Here is a 23,668-nt window from a genome sequence, read left to right as displayed (position 1 = left end):
AGAATGGATATTAGGCTCCTAGGCTAGTTCACTAAACCTCTTAAACAAGTAGTATACCTAAGATATAGTCCAAATATCAATAGAACTTTATTCAACTGTGTCTAATAGCAATTTATAATACAGTTTATAATGTAACATAATGCTGAAGCAACTCTTACCCCCTTTTCTATTCCATCCTCCAGCACCTCGGGGAAGGGCAAGAAGCTATGTTAAAGAAATAGGATAAATCATTCTGGGTACCAATAATTCCACATTTATATACAAGTGGCTTAATCTGCACAGTATCTAGACCTGTGCTGTCCCATATGGTAGCTACTAGCTTCTTTTAGCCATTTAAATTAATTAGATAAAATAAAAAATTTATTTTATCGGTTACATCAGCCACATTTCAAATGCTCAGAAGGCATGTGAGACTAGTGGCTACCCTATTGCACAGAGCAGATATATTAATAGAGCATTTTATTATGGTAGAAAGTTCTAGGCAGTACTGATCTAGAACTGGTCCTACCTATGCCTACCTCTTACTGTAACGAAGGCAGCATATTATACTTTCATGTCATTGTGTTTTGTTCTTTTATGAGGACCAATCAGGATAAATCTATCAATCATTTTGATACATATTGATATATATCAAATATATCAAATTTAATCAAATTTTCTTGACCAGATTTTGAAAACTTCTTTTCCATAACTTTTAATGCTTGGTAGTAGTGTCTTGTGATGAAAGTAGAAATGGTTCATCTTAGGTGTCTGTAGAAGTAACTTTGAAAAAATACCTTTTAGGTAGCTGAGATTCTACTACAAAATGGAGCAAACCCTAATCAAAAAGATCATAAACAGAAGACTGCTTTGGATGAAGCAGATGATGAAAAAATGAAAGAGTTGTTAAAATCTTATGGTGCTATTGAGACCAATAATAGAGAAGAAAGTAATGTTATAATCAATGGTATGTATATCAATATTGCTTGCTATTTTATACAGGTATATACCATGTATGCCTTTGATTAGGAAAATAAAATCTTCTAACGTGTAGAGTATAGATGTTTCCTATGTTTATTAAACTCTTAAAAAGCCATCATTTATTTTTAGAAATTAGCATTTTCAAATTTGGTTTAATTTATAAATCATATGATCCTATTGCATTGGTGTGACATGTTGAAATGAAACATATATCATTCATCAGTCAAACATTAATCTCCCTAATGTTGGGTTTGAAATAGAGATATAACGGAGACCAGGTAGACTAGTTTACCTGTAGTGGGGCTGAAAAGGAGTGACATTATACTGAAATCTTTGATTTATAATGATTTATATACATCAGTTGGACTTACGCCAACTTTTCAAGAATCTAATACTAGCATATTAATCTGTTAAGCAAATATACTTGTGTGTATATAATATATATTATAGTGAAAAGAATATTTAAGGGAGAATTTTATAAACCATTTTTTAGCAATAGTTTGCATTTTATTAGGTATTGAGGAGAAGAAATTTTTCTTCCTTTTCCCTCATGCTTAAGCCTTGACCCACAGAAGAAGATACTCAGGAACATATCTGCCCTCACTATGAGGGAGAATGCTAGGGAGAGAAACCCTGTCACACACTTCTTCTCTAACCTACCAACATCCTTGGCGACAATTGATTTTCAGGGGAACAATTACTGATATGATTGGTCAAAGCCAAGGATAGTCATTGTGTTATATTCTACTAGCAGGCTAGATCATATGCAGGTCAAGGCCAAGACTGGTACAGATTTCCTCTTTTCATTGCCTGCTACCATATAGAAAATCATAGGGTCAGAGCCTTTCCCAGGGCCCCAGCTATTTCACTCTTCCTCTCTATAACCATATTCGAAGATCTCCATGATTTAGATCAGCTTGGCTTTCCAGAGAAGCCTAACATTTGGAGTTATTGGGCACTCTGTTATGAAGTGCTGTATCTATTCCCACATGTCTGTTGTTTTTTGTTTTCCTTGATCAAGTACCCAAGAGGGATGAAGGATATAGGGTATAATGGTAATATGGAGAAAAGGAATCCAGAATGGGAAGAGAGTCCAGGAGAACTTTACAGAGGCAGTGAATCATAGTCATATAGGCTAAGAGCATGGACTTTGGAGTCAGATAAAATCTGGTTTCAATACTAGCTGTGTGATGTTGGGGAACTTCCTGAACCCCTCTAAGCCTCACTTTGCTGTTCTGTAGAATGGGTGTAATAAACTACCTATGTCAGAGGATTCATATGAAGATTAAATGATTCATAGAAAGTGTTTGGCATCCAGCATGTGACAAGTGCTCAGTAAATGTTAGCTATAAATAGTTAATTAATAATAATGAGGTGCTAATTAACATGAAGCTATTATAATTGTGACTTAATTTGTCCTTCCCATCTCTGTCACCATTAAACTGATAAAATGAAGCAAAATTTTTTTGTTAAATTTCTCTTGTTTCTTTATTCTCTTGCTTCCCGCCCCCCGCTAAAAATGTCCCAGGTCTAAAAGCTAAATTTTTGTACGTTCTTACTATATTTTCTAATTTTATTTTTTAAAGTAAAAATTCCTACTGCCCAGTTAAAAAGGCATAAACAGTGTTTTTGTGATGCTGGAAAAACTGCTGATCCACCTTCCTTTTCACACCAAGGAGAAACAAGAGAAAACCTTCCTGTGGTGAGTAAAGTTGAAATTCTTTTCATTCTTCAGCCTAGAAAATGCCATTCTTTGGGCCAGCTAGGTATTGGCTGTTGGTACCTTTCTTTTCATTTTAGGGACACACAGACTGAAAATAAGATTGTCATAAGAAAATAAGATAGCATAATTGAACAGAATAAGGCAAGAAGATATGCTATATGGTTAACTCTTAATTATTTGCATTGAATACAGAATTATGGATTAGCTGCTGTCCTTTACACCTAGCTTGAGTTTTAGCTACTTCCTGTCCCACAGACACTGCCACTGTATGAGTCTGTCTTCACTTACCCCTGAAAGTGTCCAGGATACATAGGATGCAGAAAAGATGATGAAACCCACACAGAGAAAAGGAAAGCAACTGGTTTAGCTTTTCTAGATCCCAAATGCTTTATAGTGATAGAATTTGCTGTGAAATCCACCATGTAAAGGTAGATTTTTACAAAAATAACATAACAGTTGCTCAATAAAATATATATTGATTGATGAGATGGATATTCTAAGTTTGACAAAAACACAAAGCATAAGTAGGCACAAACTTGTTAAGCAAGGTATCATCCTCAATGATGCTGAATAAGTGTTTTGAATAGACTAATGACATCCACAATAAAAGCAAGACAGAAGGGAGAGTCGGCTTTAAAAGATGTTTTCTTTTGTGAATAGAGGCTTAGCAGGGGGCACAAGTTTAGGCCTTTAGTTTGCCTTTCACCATAAGCCACTGTATTAAGAGGTAAACCTTGGTGGTTTTGTTTGTTTATTTGTCTTGCATATTTACATTTTATCTTTTCCACTTTGATGCATTTAATAAATGTCAGCAGTAAGGTTGCCTTACTAAATAATCAGATGATTTTATTATATATATATTTTATATCCTTTGTGGGCACCAAAGTAAAATTTCAGAGAAACTTACTTCAGAAAGCTTTGAGGAGCTACACATTTTAGAAATGAATATGTATTGAGAGTATATTAAAGGATAGGTAATATGGGTGAATCCAGTCACCATTTATGGAGCAACAGCTATGTGGAAACAGTACACAAATATAAAAGCCATGTTCCTGCCTTGATGAAGAAATATTAATATGTGTAAGACAGTATATATTATATATATATTATAATGTCATATATATTATATATAATATATAATGTCTTACACATTATATTTCATATATAATAAATGCTAAATTATGTCACAATGAAATTCTTAAATAATTCTTAGCAAAGAGAAATTGGTATGGAATGAATAAATCAGAAGTTTTGCATATAGGATGGGTTTTATACAATAATAATAAGCAGTTTTTAGTGAGCTCTTACTTTGTTCTGGCATTGTCCTTAGCATTTTGTATGTGTTACTTAATGCTGGCACAGATAAGTAACTTGCTGGAGTCACCCCACTAGGAAGAGGTGGAGCCAGGATTTACACTGAGGAAGTCTAGTTTGTTCCAGAGCCCACTCCACAATTGTCTCTCTCATAAGAAAGAGAGCAACCTGGGCAGAGTGAATTGAAAGCATTCCAAGCAGGAAGATTAGTACTGACAAGGGCTTGAAAGGGTGGTATTAAGTCTCCATTGTGAGTTTTTGAGGGAGTAGTGTTTGTATTTCTAAGATTATATGTGAGATTTTAATAGTGTGCAATGAGAGTCATAAAACCTTAAAATGAACTTGTTGCATGTGCGTGATCTTTAATATTCTTGCTGAGTTGTTTATTTTTTTCTCCTGTGACTATAATTTTAACAGAAGTCAATGAGAAATTATGATTTTTTTATATGGTTGCTGTTCTTACATTCTATTTTCCATGAGGTCTACACAAATCAAGATATATTTAAGTTTACTTTTTTTCCAAATCTGCAACAGTTATACAGTTAAGTTACACAAAGCATGAGTAGATTCTGAGCATAAACAGAAATGAGCATTTTTAGGAGCACTTTCTTTAGCACTTTATTTACTGTGCATTTGTAAGTGGCATATCAGAGAACACATCTATCCCCTTATAATGAAGTTTCTAATATTTTTATCTGATAGCATCAGACGCTCAGTGCCATTCTGCAAGATATAGAAGAAAAACAAGAAAATTTATTAGCATTTGAAATAAGAAACCCTGAAGATGCAGGTAAATATGGACTCATACTTAAGTTTGATTATTTCAGACATCCAATGTCATTGCTATCTCATCTTCTTAAGGTACATGTTTACTTCAGGGTTCACAAGGGCTGAAAAAGTGGTCTTCTATTTTTATGCAAGAGTATTTAAAGTTCCAGGAATTATCCTTGAAAGTAACATAATTAAATAAGCCTTAATTTAGATATCTGGGCCATTAATATTTGGGAAGAGGGTAGGGAATAATAGCTTTTTAAATTTAAAAATGGGGCTAAATCTTGTGTAACCAAATTTAACATTTACTATCCCTCAATTAACTAACTTTTTATTACCATATTTCTAGAAGAGTACATTGAAAAAATGTTGAAGATAAAAGAGACTATGGATAATGTGCTTGCCAAACAGAAAGGAGAAAGGGATGATCTGGCTAAAAAATACAGGTAAGTGAAAAAAATAGAAGTGCTTTAGAGTTTCTACAGTTTAATCCATTCATAGCTGCAATACTGAGGCCTAGATTTTCTTAACAATACAAACATTAAGACCAAAAAATGACTTTTTGAGGCTCTCTGTTATCTCCATGGGGAATTATACTTGCTGGAAAGATATTTTTCTACTTTATTACTTGAAATTCAGAAAGAATATTTTAATATCTTAAAAGGCTGTCTACAGTGAAAAATTTTTATGGAAGCCCTTCTGGTCATGAATCCCACAGATAAATTTCTTTCCCTAGCACACTCAAATTTTCTACATTGAAAGTTTTTTTCTTTTTGCTATCACAGAGCTCATCCTTTTAAGCAGTTGATTAACTGGTTGGTTAATTTTGTATTTTATTATATTTCCAAAATCTTAGGCTCTTTAAGGAATTTTATCCTGGTTATATTAGCTATGTACCTCTTTTCATTTTTTTCATGAAAAAAATTTTATGTAATTCTTTTGGGGGCATTATTTTTTATTTGTTTTTCATAGACTTAGATTATTTACATTTAATACTTCTAAATATTTCCTAAGATATTCTTACCTTATAAATCATTTGACATCTATAATTATTAATAATACGTATTCAGTTTTTTTCTGAACTTATTGAAAAATCAGTTTTCTATTTTTACTTATAAATCCTACTGTCTTTTATCCCTATTTTGACTTCCTCTCCAGTGAATAAGTGTCATAAGTTCCTTTCTATTTCCTGACTTGTTTTCCTGTCAGTATAAAGCAAGTGTATGACCTACAAATGGTAATTGACTATAGGGAATTTTCTAGAGAACTTTGGAGAGGGTTGCTTCAATTTTTCTTTAGTGTCCTATGGTTAGCAACGTACTCTACCTGGAATTTTGGAAAGTTCCTGATCAGTTCGAGTTTTAAGTGTGTACATCCTTATCAATATATTGCTGTAAGACTTCACATCTTGATATGGGTATCTAAAGAGACAACCTTTTTTTTTTGTCTGAACTCCTTGTTTCATGTAATTTTAAGTGTAATATTATTTATTCCTTTTTTTCTTTCCCCTCTGTCCAGTATCTTGCATTTTATACTACCAGTTGTTTGCTAATCTGATTTCTTCTTTTTGCTGCTTTTTCCACTTACATATACTACTTCTTTTAACATCCAGTCTCCTGGGAGTTTAATATCAACAACTCTAAACTTCGATAAGAGAGGCAAGTTAGCTATACTATTGCTTTTCCTTGAAACAGTGGTCCAGGGACCCCTGATGGGTCTCTGAAACCATTTCAGGGTATCTGTGAATTCAAAACTATTTTTTACAATAATACTAAGATGTTATTTGCCCTTTGGGCTCTCATTCTCTCATGAGTGTACAATGGAACTTTCCAGAGGCCATGTGATGTATAATGATATTAATATCATTACTCTGAAGGCTAATGAAATGTATGCTTGTATATTCTTCTGTTTTAAAAATTTCTCAGTTTTAGGCCGGGCGCGGTGGCTCACGCCTGTAATCCTAGCCCTGTGGGAGGCCGAGGCGGGTGGATCGCTCGACGTCGGGAGTTCGAGACCAGCCTGAGCGAGACCCCGTCTCTACTAAAAAAATAGAAATAAATTATCTGGACCACTAAAAATATGTATAGAAAAAATTAGCCGGGCATGGTGGTGCATGCCTGTAGTCCCAGCTACTCGGGAGGCTGAGGCAGTAGGATCGCTTAAGTCCAGGAGTTTGAGGTTGCTGTGAGCTAGGCTGAAGCCACGGCACTCACACTAGCCCAGGCAACAGGGCGAGACTCTATCTCAAAAAAAAAAATAAAAAATTTCTTAGTTTTAATTTCTAAAAAAGTAAATATTGATAGATATAATGCATAAATGCAAAAGGTTTTTGGGTTCCTTAATAATTTTTAAGAGTATAAATAGGTCCTGAGGCCAAAATTTCAAAACCACTGGAAATAAAGTGTCTAATAGCCTGAAGGTCCATGTGGGATAGGTGGGCAAAACCGAAAGACAGAGGTATAGAGGTGTGATAAGACATTTCGTCTTCCTTAGTCCTTAGGATCCTGACAAATTTAGTTTGGGGAACTGCACAGGATGATGCTTGACTGGGTACTCCCTCTGGACTTGAAAGTGTCTCAGTACAGGTTCAAAGTGCAATTGCAGTAATTATTTGATGAACTAATATTTCTCAGGTCTAGCTGAGATATGATTATTCACAAAACATCTTGGTCCTTCATAGCTAAGGGAACGTGAGTGGAACTTGCAAATTTTACTTCCTAGTACACCTTTCTACTTTAAACAGGTTAGCAAACCCCAGACTTAAAGAATGGTGATCCTCCTTAGCCACCAATTGCTACCTTCCAACCAAAGACTAATAGATATAAAACTTAAGTTTTGTTTGTCTTTTAGGGTTGACTGACAACTGATAAATAATGATACGACTATAAAATCTGGATAACCACACAATCACCTCCTAAAAGAAAGGCAAACTCACTTACCTTAAATAAAGGAATCAGTTTCCTCTCAAAGGAATTATATTGCAAAGTATTCTTTTGTGTATTTTGAGCTGATTAAAGTTGAGATGAAGTATCTTTAGCATCTAAACTACTGCTAAAGAAAAGGTTTCTACTGTTATTGTATTTTTTTCCTCTTTCTGTTTCTTCCTATAGGGTATCCATAGAGTCATTTAAGCATGGAGCCCTGAGAGAACAACTGGCCAACCTGGCCACAAGACAGAAGAGCCTTTTAGTTGCAGCAAAAAAACAGAAAGAAATAAGCCTGAAAATTCAAAACTATAAGAATGTTACATCATTATCTGATCTTGGTTTAAGGAAGCTGCCACCTAGCTCAGAAACCTCTAGTGAAAAAGACAGCCAAGAGCGTAACAGCCTGGAAAATTCAGTGCAACCCCAATCAGGTTCCCTTTCTCCTGTCAGCTTTGTTTGTAGAAGCAAGAAGGAAACACAATTGTCTATAGAAACTTACAATTATAGCCACAATACCAACATTTGTCTAAATTCAGAGACAGTAAGAAGGGAAGAATTTTCTGGAAATGAGATAAATTCTAAACAAAATGTCAATGATTGTACCTTGGATGGGTTATCAAAATCCAGACGTTCAGGTGGCGCTGAGATTAAATTACCATCCCAACCTGTTGCTTTTATTCCTGAAACAGAATATTCACAAAAAGAAAATGATCTTACAGAAACTACAGCCGAAAGGCATGAATTCTATAGTTCTTCTTCAGTAACTGGCACATTAAATATTTCAGAAACCACGAGTGTACTTGCCCAGAATGATGCCTATCCATCAGCTGTTATTTGTGATCAGGACCTTTCCAATGATCCAAAAAGAAGAAACAGGAAAACAGCTTCCCAGCAACCACCTTGGGGGGCATCACAATCCCTGGCACATCAAGGGATTGCTGTTTCAGGCAGTGATACCGGGCATGAGATGAAAGCATGTCTTAAAAAATTAGCTTCTACTGTTCCACATGTAAATGACAGCCAGAACTACTCTTCCTCTGGGTCTGGGCATCCACATACTATAAAAAAGCCTTTAAACTACAGTACAGCTCCTAAAAAGAAATGTACACAGATAAAAGATTTGATATTACTGGGAAGAATTAATCCAGGAAAGAACATTCTGGAATTCAGAACACAGGTATTCTATTTCTTCCTCTAAAATCATGCATATTTTATAAGCAAGTGAGTAAATGTTGCTATCACATAGTGTACGCATTTAGCTCTGATTAGGGAAATGGGGTTTGGTCGGGCTTCCTAAATGGAGGAACACAACCATTATATTTTTAGTAAGTGAAATCAGGCTTCTGGAATTGCCCTAATACATTTTAAATACAAGCTCCTTTGAGTTGTCAGTCCAGTACTAGTCAATTTTATTGCAGCAGGAAGAATTTAAGAGCAACACAAAAATAATAAATTGAAGCTGTCATTAGTTTTAAAATTTGGGGAACTACCATTGTACTGATAAAGCATCCCCTAAAGGGGGTAAGCATAAATTCCATCTTCCATAGAAGTTCAATTTAGAACCAAAGAATGACTTAGAGTTTGGGTAAATGTGACGCCATTAAAACAATATCACATAGGCATAAAAGTAGAGGAGGAAAGAAAAGGTTCTTTTTAAAATGTCTACAACAGAGGCTTCCTCTCTTCTTTCCTCATATTCACTTTTTGAAAGAGGAATCCAGAATGGCAAAGATTGCAGAGTCCTTGAATGCTTCTTTGCTTATGGACCAATCCTACAGAAATCACTCCAGGCTAACTGGAATTTAATCTGAATTATCCCTGTTTCCTACCCTTCCCATTTCGGATAATAAGGCTTTTCCTAATTAATAAGTTATAAGTTAGGAGCAAATATTTTAATTTTAAACCTCCAAATTATAATTTTATGACTGAATTAGTGGCTTGATCTCAGATCCCTCAATGTTCCTCTTTGCTTACCTGTCAACCAATTTATTGCTAAGTAGTACCTACCTCAAATTAGCCAAAGCAGCTCAAATTTTAATAAATTAGTTACCTAATTCAAATTTTGACAGTTTTCTGTATTAACTATAATAAAATTTTAAATGCATTTTCTACATTTCAGCTATTTTTTTCTTCCTTTAACAGCTTTACTGAGATACAATTGACATACAATACACTGTACATATTTAAAATACACAGTTTGACAAGTTTGACTTGGGGTCTGTGAAACCATGACCCCAAATAAGAAAATGAACATATCTATCATCCCCAAAAGTTTTTTGTGCTTTTTGGTATAACTCCTTCATACCCCTTCCCTCCCCTGCCCATCCCCAGACAATTACTGGTCATCTTTCTGTTCCTGTTTATTAGTTTGCATTACCAAGAATTCGGTGTAAGTGGAATTATACTGTATGTATTCATTTTTGTCTGGCTTCTTTCTCTGAGCATAATTTCATCCTATTGTATCATGTACCAGCAGTTCATTCCTTTTTTCCTGCGGAGTAGTAGTCCATTGTATGTCTATACCATCTTTTGTTTATTAATTCACCTGTTATAAATATTTAGCTTGTTTCTAGTTGACTATTACATATAAAGCTACTATGAATATTGATGTACAAGTTTTGATATGACACAGACTTTCATTTTGGGGGAGTAAATACCTGGGAGTGGAGTGGATGAATCATGTGGTAGGTGTACATTTAACTTTTTAAGAAATTGCCAAAGTTGTTTGTAACATTTTACATTCCCACTAGTTGTGTATGAGAATTCTAGTTCCTCCATATCCTTACCAACACTTAATAAGATGAACCTTTTAATTTTAGCCGTGCTAACATGTAGTATAGATATGTGTATGTATGTAACATGTACAGATGGGTTGTAGTTTATCATTGTGGTTTTAATTAGTATGTCCATAATAATTAATTATATGGAACTTTTTTCATGTGCTATTTGTCATCCATATTCTTTAGTGAAGTGTCCAAATCTGTTGCCCATTTTTTTTTGGTTACTTATTTTCTTATTATTGAATTTTGACAGGTTTTTTATGTATATAATTTGGATACAAGTCCTTTATCAAATATATATTTGTAAATATATTTGCCAGACTGTAGCTTATCTTTCCATCCTCTTAATATTGTCTTTTTTTTTGAGACAGAATCTCACTCTGTTGCCCGGGCTAGAGTGCCGTGGCGTCAGCCTAGCTCACAGCAACCTCAAACTCCTGGGCTCAAGCGATCCTCCTGCCTCAGCCTCCCGAGTAGCTGGGACTACAGGCATGCGCCACCATGCCTGGCTAATTGTTTCTATATACATATATTTTTAGCTGTCCAAATCATTTCTTCCTATTTTTAGTAGAGACAGGGTCTCGCTCTTGCTCAGGCTGGTCTCGAATTCCTGACCTCAAGCGATCCTCCCACCTCGGCCTCCCAAACATTGTCTTTTAAAACAGAATCTTTTAATTCTGATGAAGTCACATTTATCAGTTTATTCTTTTATGGATTGTCTTTTTAGTGTCATATCTAAGAATTATTTCCCTAAGGTAACGAAGATTTTCTCCTGTTTTCTTCTAGAACTTTTATAGTTTAGGTTTATATTTAGGGGTATGATTTCTTTTGAGTTAATTTTTACATGTGGTACAAAGTAGGATCTCCATTCATATTTTTGAATTTGTATATCCAGTTGTTCCAGCAGCATGTTTTGAAAAAAGTATTCTCTCTCACATTGCCTTTAACCCTTTATCAAAAATCAGTTGGCCATGTATGTGTCTGTTTCTGGACTACCTATTCTATTTCATTGATCTATTGGTCTACTTTCCTGTTTCTTTTTGTGTTTCATAATTTTTGTTAGAACTGGACATTTTAGACAATGTGTTGTAGCAACTCTATGTACTGGCTCCTACCTTCTCTTAGGATTCATATTGTTATTCACTTGTTTATTTAGTTACTGGCTCATTGTTTTAGTGAAGTCTATTTCTCCCTACTTCAGTGTTAAACTTCAATGTTACACTTTAGGGACTGAAGCCTTGGTGTGGCTCTATTTCCCTGACCACACACAATAATGAAGCTTCACTTATTGTCCATTGATTGTTCTATTATTTTTAACATGTTCTGAGGCATAAATTGCTCTACAGACAAATTTAATCAAATGTGGACTCCTTCAATGGGGTAGCTCCCGAGGTCAGTGTTTGAAATTTATTATGACCCTAGGAAACCTCCTGCCAGCTCTCTTTTCTCAGTTGTCTCTTGAAAACTAGCCAGCCTACAGTTTAGCCTATTATCTCCAATGAATCTGCCAGTCTACTCTCAGTTGCCTTTTACCGCAACTTTTGCTATTTCTGATAGTACCCTTGAGCTTGAACTTCTCCCTAATCTGTTGCAAATGAAGTTAGTTCCTTTGGGAGGAGGTTAGTATCTATCTGCTTTAATTTAAGGCCTCCTTCTCTTCCCAGGCAAAATCTCTGAGCCGTGGCCCTGGGGCTGGGGGTGGGGACAATGGTGATTTCTCTCTAAGTGATACCTTTGCTTTAGGAGGTGAGCACTCACTGGAGAGAGGGCAGTAGCCTCATATCTTTTCGGCTTGCCTCTCCCAACTTGAATCCATCCCCCTTACAAGCCCAGGCAAGGATGCTCTGGGTCCCACTAGCATCAGTGGTGCTGTGCCAAAGATAAAGACTGTCTCATCACTCAGAGGTGGACCAGAAGAAGGGAGTCCCCACCTTTTTCCTGCAGTTGCCTGGAACTTAGTCTTAGGAACAGATATAGCTGAGGGCAGGATGAGAAATGCTGAAGTTTTGTCTCTCCCAGGAAGATAGCCCTCTAACAGGGAGTCCTGTGGTCTTGACTACAGCAATCTGGAGTAGAGTCTCCACCTCACTGAGCTGAGAGTGGGGAAAAAGGAAGCTATCTTGGTTAAAATGCCATAGACTCTCACCTTTTTAACCTAAGTTTTGTAGATACTGTTGAATAGGTATTTCTTTATTTGTTGCATGCCTTCATGACCATTTCTAGATACTTTAAATGTATCTATGTCTGTCTGTCTATCTGTATAAATATATCAGGTGTTAGGGTAAATATGGTCCCTGTTACTTTGTCATGGTCAAAAGCAGAAGTTCACATATTTCAGCTGGTTTTTATTTTAATTTTTGTTTGATTTTTCACATCAGGATACTACGTACAAAGCCAGTATTTTATTGAGTGGTAAAATCAAGGCAGAAAATGGTCAGATTTATCAAAACCCAGTTACTTGGCTCAAGGATCTTCTGGGAGGTGACAGTTATGTGACCTGGAATTATGCTTGGAGTAAGGTGAGTCATTCTTAAGTTTATCTTTAACTTCATATTCAAATGTAAAGGTACATATTTTTTTATGATAAAACTTTTTTCCTTTTTAAGAAATCTGAACAATCTCTAAGCTAGCTTTTGTCCTCAAGTGTCCCTTCAGTGATATGCTACATTTTTTTCTCCTACAACTCCTATTTGCCAGAATTCCCAATGGGCATGGTCACACAGATACTTGTGCCTTCCCTTCCTTATTCCTCACCTAGAATCAGAAACTTTTATACCTCTGGTCTTCCCCTTCTGTCCCCTCAAAGGATTTCAGGTCTTTGTGACTCCATATAGAAAATTTGGGATCACTGGCATATTAATAATTTAGTTAATGTGTGTTAATATGTCAGGTTTCAGTCTGAAATATCGGTTCTTGATGTGCTCGTGGCCAAGGATGACTAGACACACCAAAGTAAGGCAAGCACGAAAATGAGGTTTATTGAGGAGTGAAAGATAGGATTATAGAGCAAGAGCAAGATACAAGTTTCCAGAGCATAATACATATGCCACAGATGACAACCAGACCCATTGTCGCAGCAAACAGAGAGCAAAAGGAAGGGCACAAAAAGAGCCTGGTTATGGTCTGCTGCTTATTTTATAGTGCCCAGATTGGGACCTCCCTCATGGTTCAGAGGTCACCATGGAACCACTTTGATTGCTATGGCAATTGCTCAAGACAGGATTAAGGTGAGGCAGAACCAAGATGGGGGTATGGGGGCCTACCCTTATCCTTCTTCCCAGGTGGGATAATTGCACCAAGGCAACAGCACCCACTTTTGTCCCTAGGACCCTCGGAATCTCTCACTATCTACCTAACAATTATTTTAATGAAATAAAGCAAAATCTGCTCCTAAATACAAGAGGAATGGGCAAGGAGCCTATGACCTACAGAAATTATGGTGTACTTTTATGTTTGAAAATATCCTTATCCATGAATTGCTAGTCCTCCAAAAAGAAATATTTTCATTTAGAGTTCCCAGAGTTAGTAGCCTCTTCCTCAGTTCTGGCTTCTGAGTTAAAAGCCCAGTCATGACTGAAACCCTTGAGGTCTGGTGTTCCTTTACTTCCAGATGTCCATGGCACCCCTTCAGGGACAGTTTTAAAATGATTCATTCACCCAGGAAAGTAAGAATCATCAGACATCCACCCTTATTGTTTCGAAGAGTAGAAGATACATTTGATCTCTACTAGCCATTACAGGGAGCCTTAGTGCACCAGTAATAGGAGGCACAGCTTCCTCTCTCCTCTTTTTCATTCATCCCAGCTTTACCCACCATGCCTCCTAGTCCCTGCTGTGTCCCAAGTCTGCATTTTGGTCTCCTAGACCTTTGTGGGAGGTGCTTCTAGTGCTGTGTTTCAGTTCCTTCACTTACATCAGCACATTCTGGAATTTGTCTACTATATAGTCTCTCTGATTTTTTATTTTCCTTAAGTTTTGTTTATTTCCCACCCCTGGAGTCTCCAGACCATCTACTTTCAGTTCACCTTAGTCCTTTTGCCCAATATTAATAATTAATTTCTTACCCATGGAAATCCATTTTTATTACAAAGTTTCTTAAACTTGTGATAGATTATACTGTTTTGCTGAAACTGAATCTTGCTCACAGGACAGATATTATATTGAATGCTGTAGTTTGGGTTCTTTTGAGCTTAATATGCCTGTGCTACAGTATGCCCAGTGATGACTCAAGTCTCCCACTCTTTTTCTCTATTGGCACTACAGTATTTCCTGTCTGCCTTTGACTAGCTGGCTGTGACATTATTTGGCCCTCACTCTGTACTAATGCCTCACGTGCATATCACGTTGCCTCTAGTGTTTTTCCCATCAGCCATGTCAATTAGAGTCATGCTGTTTAGCACCTGTGTGATAGTGAGGCCACATGCAAATGTGGGCACAAAAAGAGCAATTTTTGGATATAAGATATTCATACAGATTATCTGAGCAGGCTTGGATTAATTTTTTAGATTCAACAAAAAATGAAAGAATTTTTAAAATTACTATGGGCACTCACATACTTCTAGTTAATACTTTCAGATGAGAAACATTACCCCAGTGAGTTTCTTTACAATATTTAAAAGACTCTTTTAAAGTTTACCACAGAAACCTCTATCCGCCTCCTCTTGTTTTGGAGTAACTCCTGAATTCACAATCACTTCTTGACGAAAGGAGCTTTTTGCTACATTGGTAAATGTAAACATTTCTATTGACTAGTTCTAAGAATAGTGGTGAGGTACGGGGTCAAGGGTGGTTGGTTGTTAGGCAAGAAATGCCAGAAAACTTGGTCTTGCCCTGCATCAGAGTGACAGAGCCGTTAGACACAGAGATGACTCAGACCTCCTTTGACAAGGAAATCCTGGTGCTTACTCCCAGCAGGCATTACTGACTTCTGCTTCTGCAGCCTTCCAGTTGTTAGACACCATTCTGATGCGGCAGAGTGATTTCTGTATGAGAGGAGACAAAGCTAGTTCCTCGTTCCACTCTTTATACATTATATGACCTGGACAATGGTTTTCAGTCATGGCTACACATTAGAATCACTTGAGGGGCTTTTACAAACTACCAGTGCCTAGTGGACTCCAGCCCGATAGCTTTTGATCTAATAGTCTGGGTTATATTTTTAAAAGCATTCCAGGCCAGGTATGGTGGCTCACACCTAACACTCTGGGAGCCCAAGACAGGAGGACTGCTTCAGGCAAAGAGTTCAAGACCAGCCTGAGTAAGAGCAAGACTCCTTCTCTACAAAGAATAGAAAAATTAGCCGGGCATGGTGGCATGCACCTGTAGTAGTCCCAGCTATTCAGGAGGCTAAGACAGGAGGATCACTTGAGCCCAGGAGTATGAGGTTGCAGTGAGCTATGATGATGCCAGCCACCGTACTCCAGCCCAGGCAACAGAGCTGGAACCCTATCTCAAAATAAATAAATAAATAGATAGATAAATTCCAGGTGATTCTAATGTGCAGCTAGAATGAGAATCATTGATCTAGATCAAGTCATTTAGCCTTTCTGAATCTCAGTTTTCTTATGTATAAAATAAGGAGTTCTAGATGGTTTTTAAAGACCTTCCAGCTTGGAAAGTCTAGGACTTGAATGGCACTGTGTAGTTTAGAAAGCACTTTTATATAACAACTTTATGAAGCAGAAAGATCAACTATTATCCCTGTTTAATGGATGTGAATACAGAGTTTCGGGAGGTTAAGGGACCTGATTAGGCCAGTAAATGCCAGAACCAGGACTAGAATCTGATTTTCTGATTCCCCATATACTACTTTCTGCATTTATAACAATGGCACAAGGGAGGCCCACATTCCTTTCATTTCAAACAGGTTGCTCTGAGCTCAGAAAAGCATACAGTATTATCTAGCCACTTTTATGAGTGTATACAAAGCCTCAGTCTTATGCAGCTAAAATTGCCCACTTCCACAGAAAAAATGCTTTTCTGTGTTACAATTACACTATGAAAGTCAATAAGAATCATGATAATGGCAAAGACAGTTCAATTTTATGACTACCCAAGAGTGGATTGATGCAGATGAAAAGTAGGCTGCTATTTTAAAAAGTATAAAAGTATGGTATTGTCATTATTAATTGATTTTTAAAAGTAGGAGCACTAGACAGATCTCTTCTGAAGCATACTTCCCATCCAGATGCCTCAGTGAACTTCCATCCTTATTTCCACCCTTTCCATTCCTTTGGATTTAGTGTTGAATTTTCTCTATAGTTCCCTCCCCCCCCACTCCCATCCCCCACTTTTAAAAAAATTTCTTCCCACCACCATGATTAGGAATATCAAGATATGGAAAGGTTGGGGGGAATATAGGAATTGAGAAAAATTGTTCATCTGGACATACAACCAAACTCATTCAGTCAATTACTCACACTCTCAGAGTGTCTTAAACCTCCTGTGAGCCCAGCTTCTACTCAGCTACATTATAGAAGGGAAGGAAGGAGAAGGAGATGGTTAGGGATATGGACCTCTTTTAAAATACAAATATCTAGAAGTTAGGGATCCTGAAAACATAAATAATGTGAAGAGCCTTCTCTTGCTTCTGGCTGCACAGAGTGTTGGGGATACAGAGAAGGAGCCCCTGGAATGGGGAGGTGGGCACTATGAAGGTGAATTTTATCTACATCATTTCCCTAGAATCAGCTTGTCCAAGGCAGTTACTATACTTTGAAACTTCTTTCTGTCTTATATTCTGAATTCCTAAAGAAATATTTTATTTGAGAAACATTTTTATTTTCTTAGCCAAAATGTCTTTTGCATTAAAACAAACTTTAAAAAAAAAAAAAAGACTTACAGTTTTCTTTTGTTTCCTTGCCTTTTTTCTACCCTGAGATTTAAAAAAACCAATTATCCTTTCTTCTTTCTTCTCTTGGGGTATTGAAAATTTATGAGACTTGCTTCTTAAAACTTGCGGTGGAATTAAAATAGTCATTTGATCATATATGAGCAGATTCTTATTAGTCAAAACTAACAAATGGTTTTTCTGAAGACATATGAAAAATCGACTGATACTTTCAAATAACATGGAGTCCCAGCAGGGAAATATATTCTTGGATACCTCTTTACTATCCAAAGGCAGGTTATGTTTTATATTTTTTCTTGATGCATATTAGTACATAAGGTATAGAGAAACATTTCTTATAGCAATTAATAATGACAATACCATACTTTATTTCTTCCAGAGACCTTACCAAAATAAAGTTAATTGATAATTTCACTTGGCTTATTAGCTGCATGTCCAGAATAGTGGTTGGCTGAGTTATCTGTCCACCTCAAATACACACGCATGTGTACTCATGCATACATATACTCTCCACATACCGTGCTGCTTCCTAAGTATGACATGATATTAGGGAATTAGCATAGACCAATTTCTGAGGAATAAGGAAGATTTTGCTGTAAAGCTTCAAGGAAAGTATCAGTGGCCTTAGCACAAAACACCCCTGCATTTCTACATTTTGGAAAAGCAAAATCACAGCAACCTATACATATCCTCACAGAATAGGTCTTACACTAAGCTCCATCTCTCTTACATGTTCTCATCTGGGGAAAGGTGGCATCCCATCAGCTGCCCTTCATCAAAATGGGCATTGGATGGCAAAGTTGTTGAGATCACTGGAGGCTATGTAGTCTAAGAGCCTAAGAGCCAAGCCTTCAGCTCCTCCTACCATAGATTTGGATCCAATGAGATTTAGTTTAGGATTCAAATTTTGAGTCATATGCAAATGTGATGACTGTTTGCTCTTATGCTTTAGCCAACTGGAAGTTTTACACAGACACTAACATGAAATGCAGTTTCCAGAAGTGATCTAGTGCCTATTTGAGGTCTATTCATTCACCTATTCAATAAATCACTTCTACCTTATGGAAAGTAGATTTTTAACTCAGTGGATTTTCTTAAGGCTGTGTTTTTTGTATGTCTGAATTACCCCTAGTGGTATGTGTAAGTCACCTAATATTACCCAGCACTAGGTGATAAAAATGTATTTTAAGTCTGAGATATAGGTGAGAACACCTTGAGCCTGATGGTTACGTAAGGTGTGTTGGACATTGTCAAAGCATAACATATACAAAATCCATTGTTTCCAGTGGTTGTTTGGAGAACTGACAAATGGCATTCAGGGGTCCCTCCTCTACTTCTTTCCTTGAGAAGTGAGGAGGGGTTGGCACACTGGATAGGCCAGATCTGTTCTGTTTCCATTACCAGGCCTTGTTTGATCATGGGTTCGAGCCCAAACGGTGCCTGTACCCTACTGATCCCCCCAGACCTTCGTCACGCTGTTCAGTTTAACAGGCATTTATTGAGCACTCAGACATATTAGACAATATGCCAAATGGTTTTCATGCATTATCTCTTTTAATCCTCACAAAAACTTCATAAGCTGGAGGCACTTGTTTTACAAACACACAAACTGAGGCTCAAAGAATTTAAAAATTTTGCTTAAAAATTGGGACTTCAGAGTCTTTTACCCAGGACTGTCAGGCACTATGTGAAATGCTGAGGGTATAAAAATAAATATGACACAGACCCTGCCCTCAAGGAGCTTATGGTTTAATAGAAACAGATACATTAAAACATAATTTCATTTAAATGATATATATAAGTGCTGTGACAGAAATATGAACACAGAAGTTATGGGAGCCTAGAAGAAGAAAGTCATTCCTTGAGCTTAAAGGATACAGGAAGGCATCCTGGAGGAAGGGATGTTTGAGTTGAATCTTGATACTTTGCCTACAGTGAACCTTGCCTCTGGAGTTATATTATTAGATTGTCCTACAGCTAAGAGTAGAGAACACAAAGACCCTTGGGCCCAGAACATTTCTGGTAGGTATTTTCCAGTCTGCCACAGCCCGACCCATTCGTGTGTAGATATTGCTAAGCTCTGACCTTTTGGACTGATAATAATATCTAAGTTCACAAACAGACAAAAACATGAATATATAGACATGAAATGTTATTAATTTAATCAGTTAGATATATGATTTCTTGAAAAGTACCTTTACTTTTATGGCTTAATTTTATTGATGTAATATCGATTTTTTTAAAGTTGTAAAGTAGCAGGTGCTGGATTAATGGTTGTTAAATAAGTGAATGGATAAGACAGTTAATGATACACAACAAAGGTCAATAATTTTTTTCTGTAAAGGGCCAGATTATAAATGTTTTGGGCTTCGTGGGCATATGGTCTGTCACAGCTACTCAATTCTGTTGTAGCATAAAAGTAGCCATAGACGTTAAGTAAATGAATGAACATTACTGCGTTCCAATAAAACCTTATTTACAAAAGAAGGTGGCAGCCTGGATTTGGCCATGGGCTGTAGTTTGCCAATCCATGATACACAATGGTCAATACTTTATAAAAATTACAATTTTCATTAGATAGGTGTATTTGCCTCTTAAAGAATGTATGATTTATAAATTCTGTGCTTAATTATGTACAGGTAACATATCTTGGGAAGGAGCTATTAAAGTATGTTTCTGAGGAAGTACCCATACTTCCAGAACCAAACTTGGTATCTCAGCAACATCAAACTTGTCTTCCAGGTATGTGCAGACCAACACCCATTTCTTAGTTATGAGATAAAAACACCCAAACCTACTGAGAAAGCACTCCTTTGGGTTATTTTTAATCTTTTTTTCCTTTGATATAACATTCACAAATAACCCTTTTAAAGTGAACAAGCCAGTGGCATTTAGTACATTCACAACATTGCACAGCTACCACCTCTGTGTAGTTCCAGGCACTTTTATCAAGAAACCCTGTACCTACCTAATCAGCAGGTTACTCTCCATCAATTACTCTACATTCTGTATTTTCCCCAGTCCCTGGGAACCACCAGTCTGCTTTCTGTCTGTATGGGTTTGCCTATCTGAACATATCATATAAATGAAAACATACCATATGTGACCTTTTGTGTCTGACTTCTTTCAATTAGTATAATGTTTTTGAAGATCATCTACATTGTAGCATGTATCAGTATTCTTTTTTGTGGCTGAATAATATTCTATTATATGGATATACCACAATTGGTTTGTCTACTCATTATTTAATGGGTATTTGGGTGGTGTTCACGTTTTGGCTATTGGGAATAGTACTGCTATGAATATGCATATACATGCATTTGTTTGAGTACCTGATTTCAGTTCTTTTGTGTATAGGTCTAGGAATGGAATTGCTATATAGGTTGAGCATCCCTAATTCAAAAAATTCAAAATCTGAAATGCTTTAAAATCCAAAACTTTTTGAGCACTTGCATGATGCTACAAATAGAAAGTTCCACATCTGACCTTATGTGATGGGTTGCAGTCAAAACACAGCTAAAACTTTGCTTCATGCATGAAATTATTAAAAATATTATATAAAATGACCTTCAGGCTGTGTGTATAAGGTGTATATGAAACATAAATGAATTTCATATTTAGACTTGGGTCCCATCTCCAATATATCTCATTATGTATATGAAATATTCAAAAATACAAAACCCAAAACGCTTCTGGTCCCAAGCATTTTGGGTGTGATAAGGGATACTCAACCTGTATCATGTAGTAATTCTGTGTTTAACATTTTGAAGAATAGCCAAACTGTTTTCTATAGCAGCTAAACCGTTATTATTCCTTTTCTTACAATAAGCCCCAATAATTCAAACTACTTTCCTCTCCTAACTTTAACACCTAATCCACCCTAACCTCGTAAGATCTTTCTCTGTCTCAAAAACTGGCTTCATAAAATAGGGTGCATTCTCCCCAGTTTTCTGAAGACAGCCTTGAAAATGCTTTTCATTATTTTTGAGAAACAGACCAGGTAACAGCAATAATTGTAGGGAAGCTGAAGGGCTTAAGAAACTGGAAGGAGTTCTTGTAGTAATTCATGGTTTTTGGTTCCTAACCTGGTTGCTTATCTACCTAATCAAATCACGAGGTAAGGCCCAGTAACCTGAATTTTTAGTGACCCTCAGCCAGCCTGACTATAGACTTTGGATGTCTAATAGTATTTGATTTCTTACGTAGATGATAATTTGACAGCCCTTGATATTCAGCCCTTTGCTTTGATTCGGCTAAAGCACTCTCTCTTCCCCCACCCACCAACACAGTTGAAAGAAAACCGAGCAAACCCGTTCTCCTTCTAGTTTCTAACCCGATGAATCTAAGCAGAACTGTAGGTTCTTTCTTATATCATAAAGGTCATCTAGTCCTCAGATTTTCTAGTTCTACTAGGCAAGCATTTCAAACCCCAATTAGGCATCTCCTTCCTCAGAGGGTGCGTAAGTCCTATAAAGTGTGCACGAAATTAGAAATGGGTTCTAAACTGTTGCCTTATGATATAAAGAGTTTCGTGTTATTATAGGGCCCAGGAATCTACAGACAGATCCCTGTTGGCATTCCGTAGGCTGCTGTTAGAATTTTGTTTGATTAGGATTTTTTTTTTCTTTTTTTCAGAAACAGGATCTCACTATGTCACCCAGGTTGGCAGGCTGGGGTGCAGTGGTGCAAGTCATAGCTCACTGCAGCCTCAAATTCAAACCTGGCTAATTTTTAAAAATTTTTTTGTAGAGACAGGCTGGTCTCAAACTCTTGCCCTCAAGAGATCCTCTCACCTCAGCCTCCCAAATCCACTGGGATTACAGGCATGAGCCATCACACCCAGCTTGATTAGGATTCTTTTGTAGCTGTTTTTGTGGTACTTGACAGAAATCCAAAGACCTGACAGATTATAAAAATGTAAAACTCTCTACCCCTATTACAAGACAAGCATTCAAGAGAGAATCTTTCCCTCTTCTGCATATAAAAAATATGATCATGGAAATCATGGCTCTGACAATGAGAGACCAGAAAGTCTAAAAAAAAATAAGTCTATGTGGCTTTCACCAGCCTACCTGAGATCACAAACATAATCTGTTCTCTTAAACTTTTTGATGACCACACTCTTCAGAATAGTGTCTTTTTTGGGGAATAAGGGTCACCCATAGCTAGAGTGACCATGCGTATTGGTTTGACCAGGGCAGTCTCTAATTCAGCAAAATTATTACTAACATTCCCTTTCACTTTCAGAAGTGCCTTGTTTAGATGACCCGGTACAGGAACCGAGCAAATTGGTGTTTGAGAAAACGAAATTTGGACAAGGTAAAAAAAAAAAAAAAAGAAACTTTTCAATTTCATTTGCTTGTATAAGAAATGTTTAGGTTCTACATATTGTGCAGATAGATCAAATAGGTCAAATCTTATGCATATCACTCTATATTATAAATAATTGCTGGTTACCTTGTTTTTATTTCCTGATAGACTAAGAAAATCTTTGGGTTCAGAGAGACTTTTAGGGGCTCTGCTTCTTCCTGTATTCCTAAATGCTTGGCACACCATAGCTTCCCAATAAATGTTCATTGAATAATGTTCATTGAATACATGAATGAATGAATGAGTGAGTGAAAGCATGAATATGATCCAAAGGACTGCTGTTTTAAAACTGGATTTGCTTAGATTGACCGTCTTAATAGGTGGACGTGCCTAGATCTTGCAGGCTATAATGGAATTTGTGGTGAAGAATTCAACCAATGGTCAATAGAATTTGGGTTAGTTAACATTATGTCCTTTATCTGAATTTCCTGTTTCTAATTATAAGATATAAGAGTGATAGCCCATTACATTTTCTCAGCCACAAATTTTAAAGAGAACCTTCCCTCTCAGTCTCCCTCTTTATGAGAAATCATAAAGAAATCTTTTTAGCTTTGTGATTCAATATGTCCTAAACTTATTTAACTAGATGATATCTATTAGCATTCCATAGAATAAATAGTAGGAGCATCAATGTCCAACTTATTTACGTATGATTTTGAATTCATGGTATCAAGAAAATCCTGAATCATAAAGAGAAATGATAAAAAAATTTTAATCTTGCCATCTTAAGACTTTCTTCAGTAAATCAAAGACAATGAAAGAGCTTTATTCTGATTCTGCACAAAAAACTAAGTAAATTAGTAACTCAAGTCAATGTATTGATGGACTCCAGAATGTTGAAACATAGTATGTTAACACATTTGAGGGGATGTGTTGTTTCTAATCAAGGACTTTAAACATAAAAACACAAACATTTAAAAATGAAATTTTGTTGATGAAATCCCTGAAGGATCCTTTATCTCTAAAATCGTTT

General features: G+C 36.5%; 1 protein-coding gene across 1 annotated transcript in view; it reads left to right on the top strand.

Annotated features, from left to right (window-relative positions):
- The window catches only part of ANKRD31 (ankyrin repeat domain 31), a 105,136-nt gene that overhangs the window by 70,026 nt on the left and 11,442 nt on the right, over nucleotides 1–23,668 (top strand). The window contains exons 18-25 of the mRNA XM_045566407.1: nucleotides 784–946; nucleotides 2,547–2,662; nucleotides 4,700–4,787; nucleotides 5,118–5,214; nucleotides 7,879–8,872; nucleotides 12,854–12,994; nucleotides 19,965–20,067; nucleotides 22,573–22,644. Of these exons, the coding sequence (XP_045422363.1) occupies nucleotides 784–946; nucleotides 2,547–2,662; nucleotides 4,700–4,787; nucleotides 5,118–5,214; nucleotides 7,879–8,872; nucleotides 12,854–12,994; nucleotides 19,965–20,067; nucleotides 22,573–22,644 (1,774 nt within the window). The remainder of the gene's footprint in view (nucleotides 1–783; nucleotides 947–2,546; nucleotides 2,663–4,699; nucleotides 4,788–5,117; nucleotides 5,215–7,878; nucleotides 8,873–12,853; nucleotides 12,995–19,964; nucleotides 20,068–22,572; nucleotides 22,645–23,668) is intronic.

The sequence above is a fragment of the Lemur catta genome, chromosome 12 (genome assembly GCF_020740605.2).
Source record: "Lemur catta isolate mLemCat1 chromosome 12, mLemCat1.pri, whole genome shotgun sequence".
NCBI lineage: Eukaryota > Metazoa > Chordata > Mammalia > Primates > Lemuridae > Lemur > Lemur catta.
The sequence above is the reverse complement of the archived record's forward strand: the minus strand, read 5'-3'. Positions and strand labels throughout refer to the sequence as shown.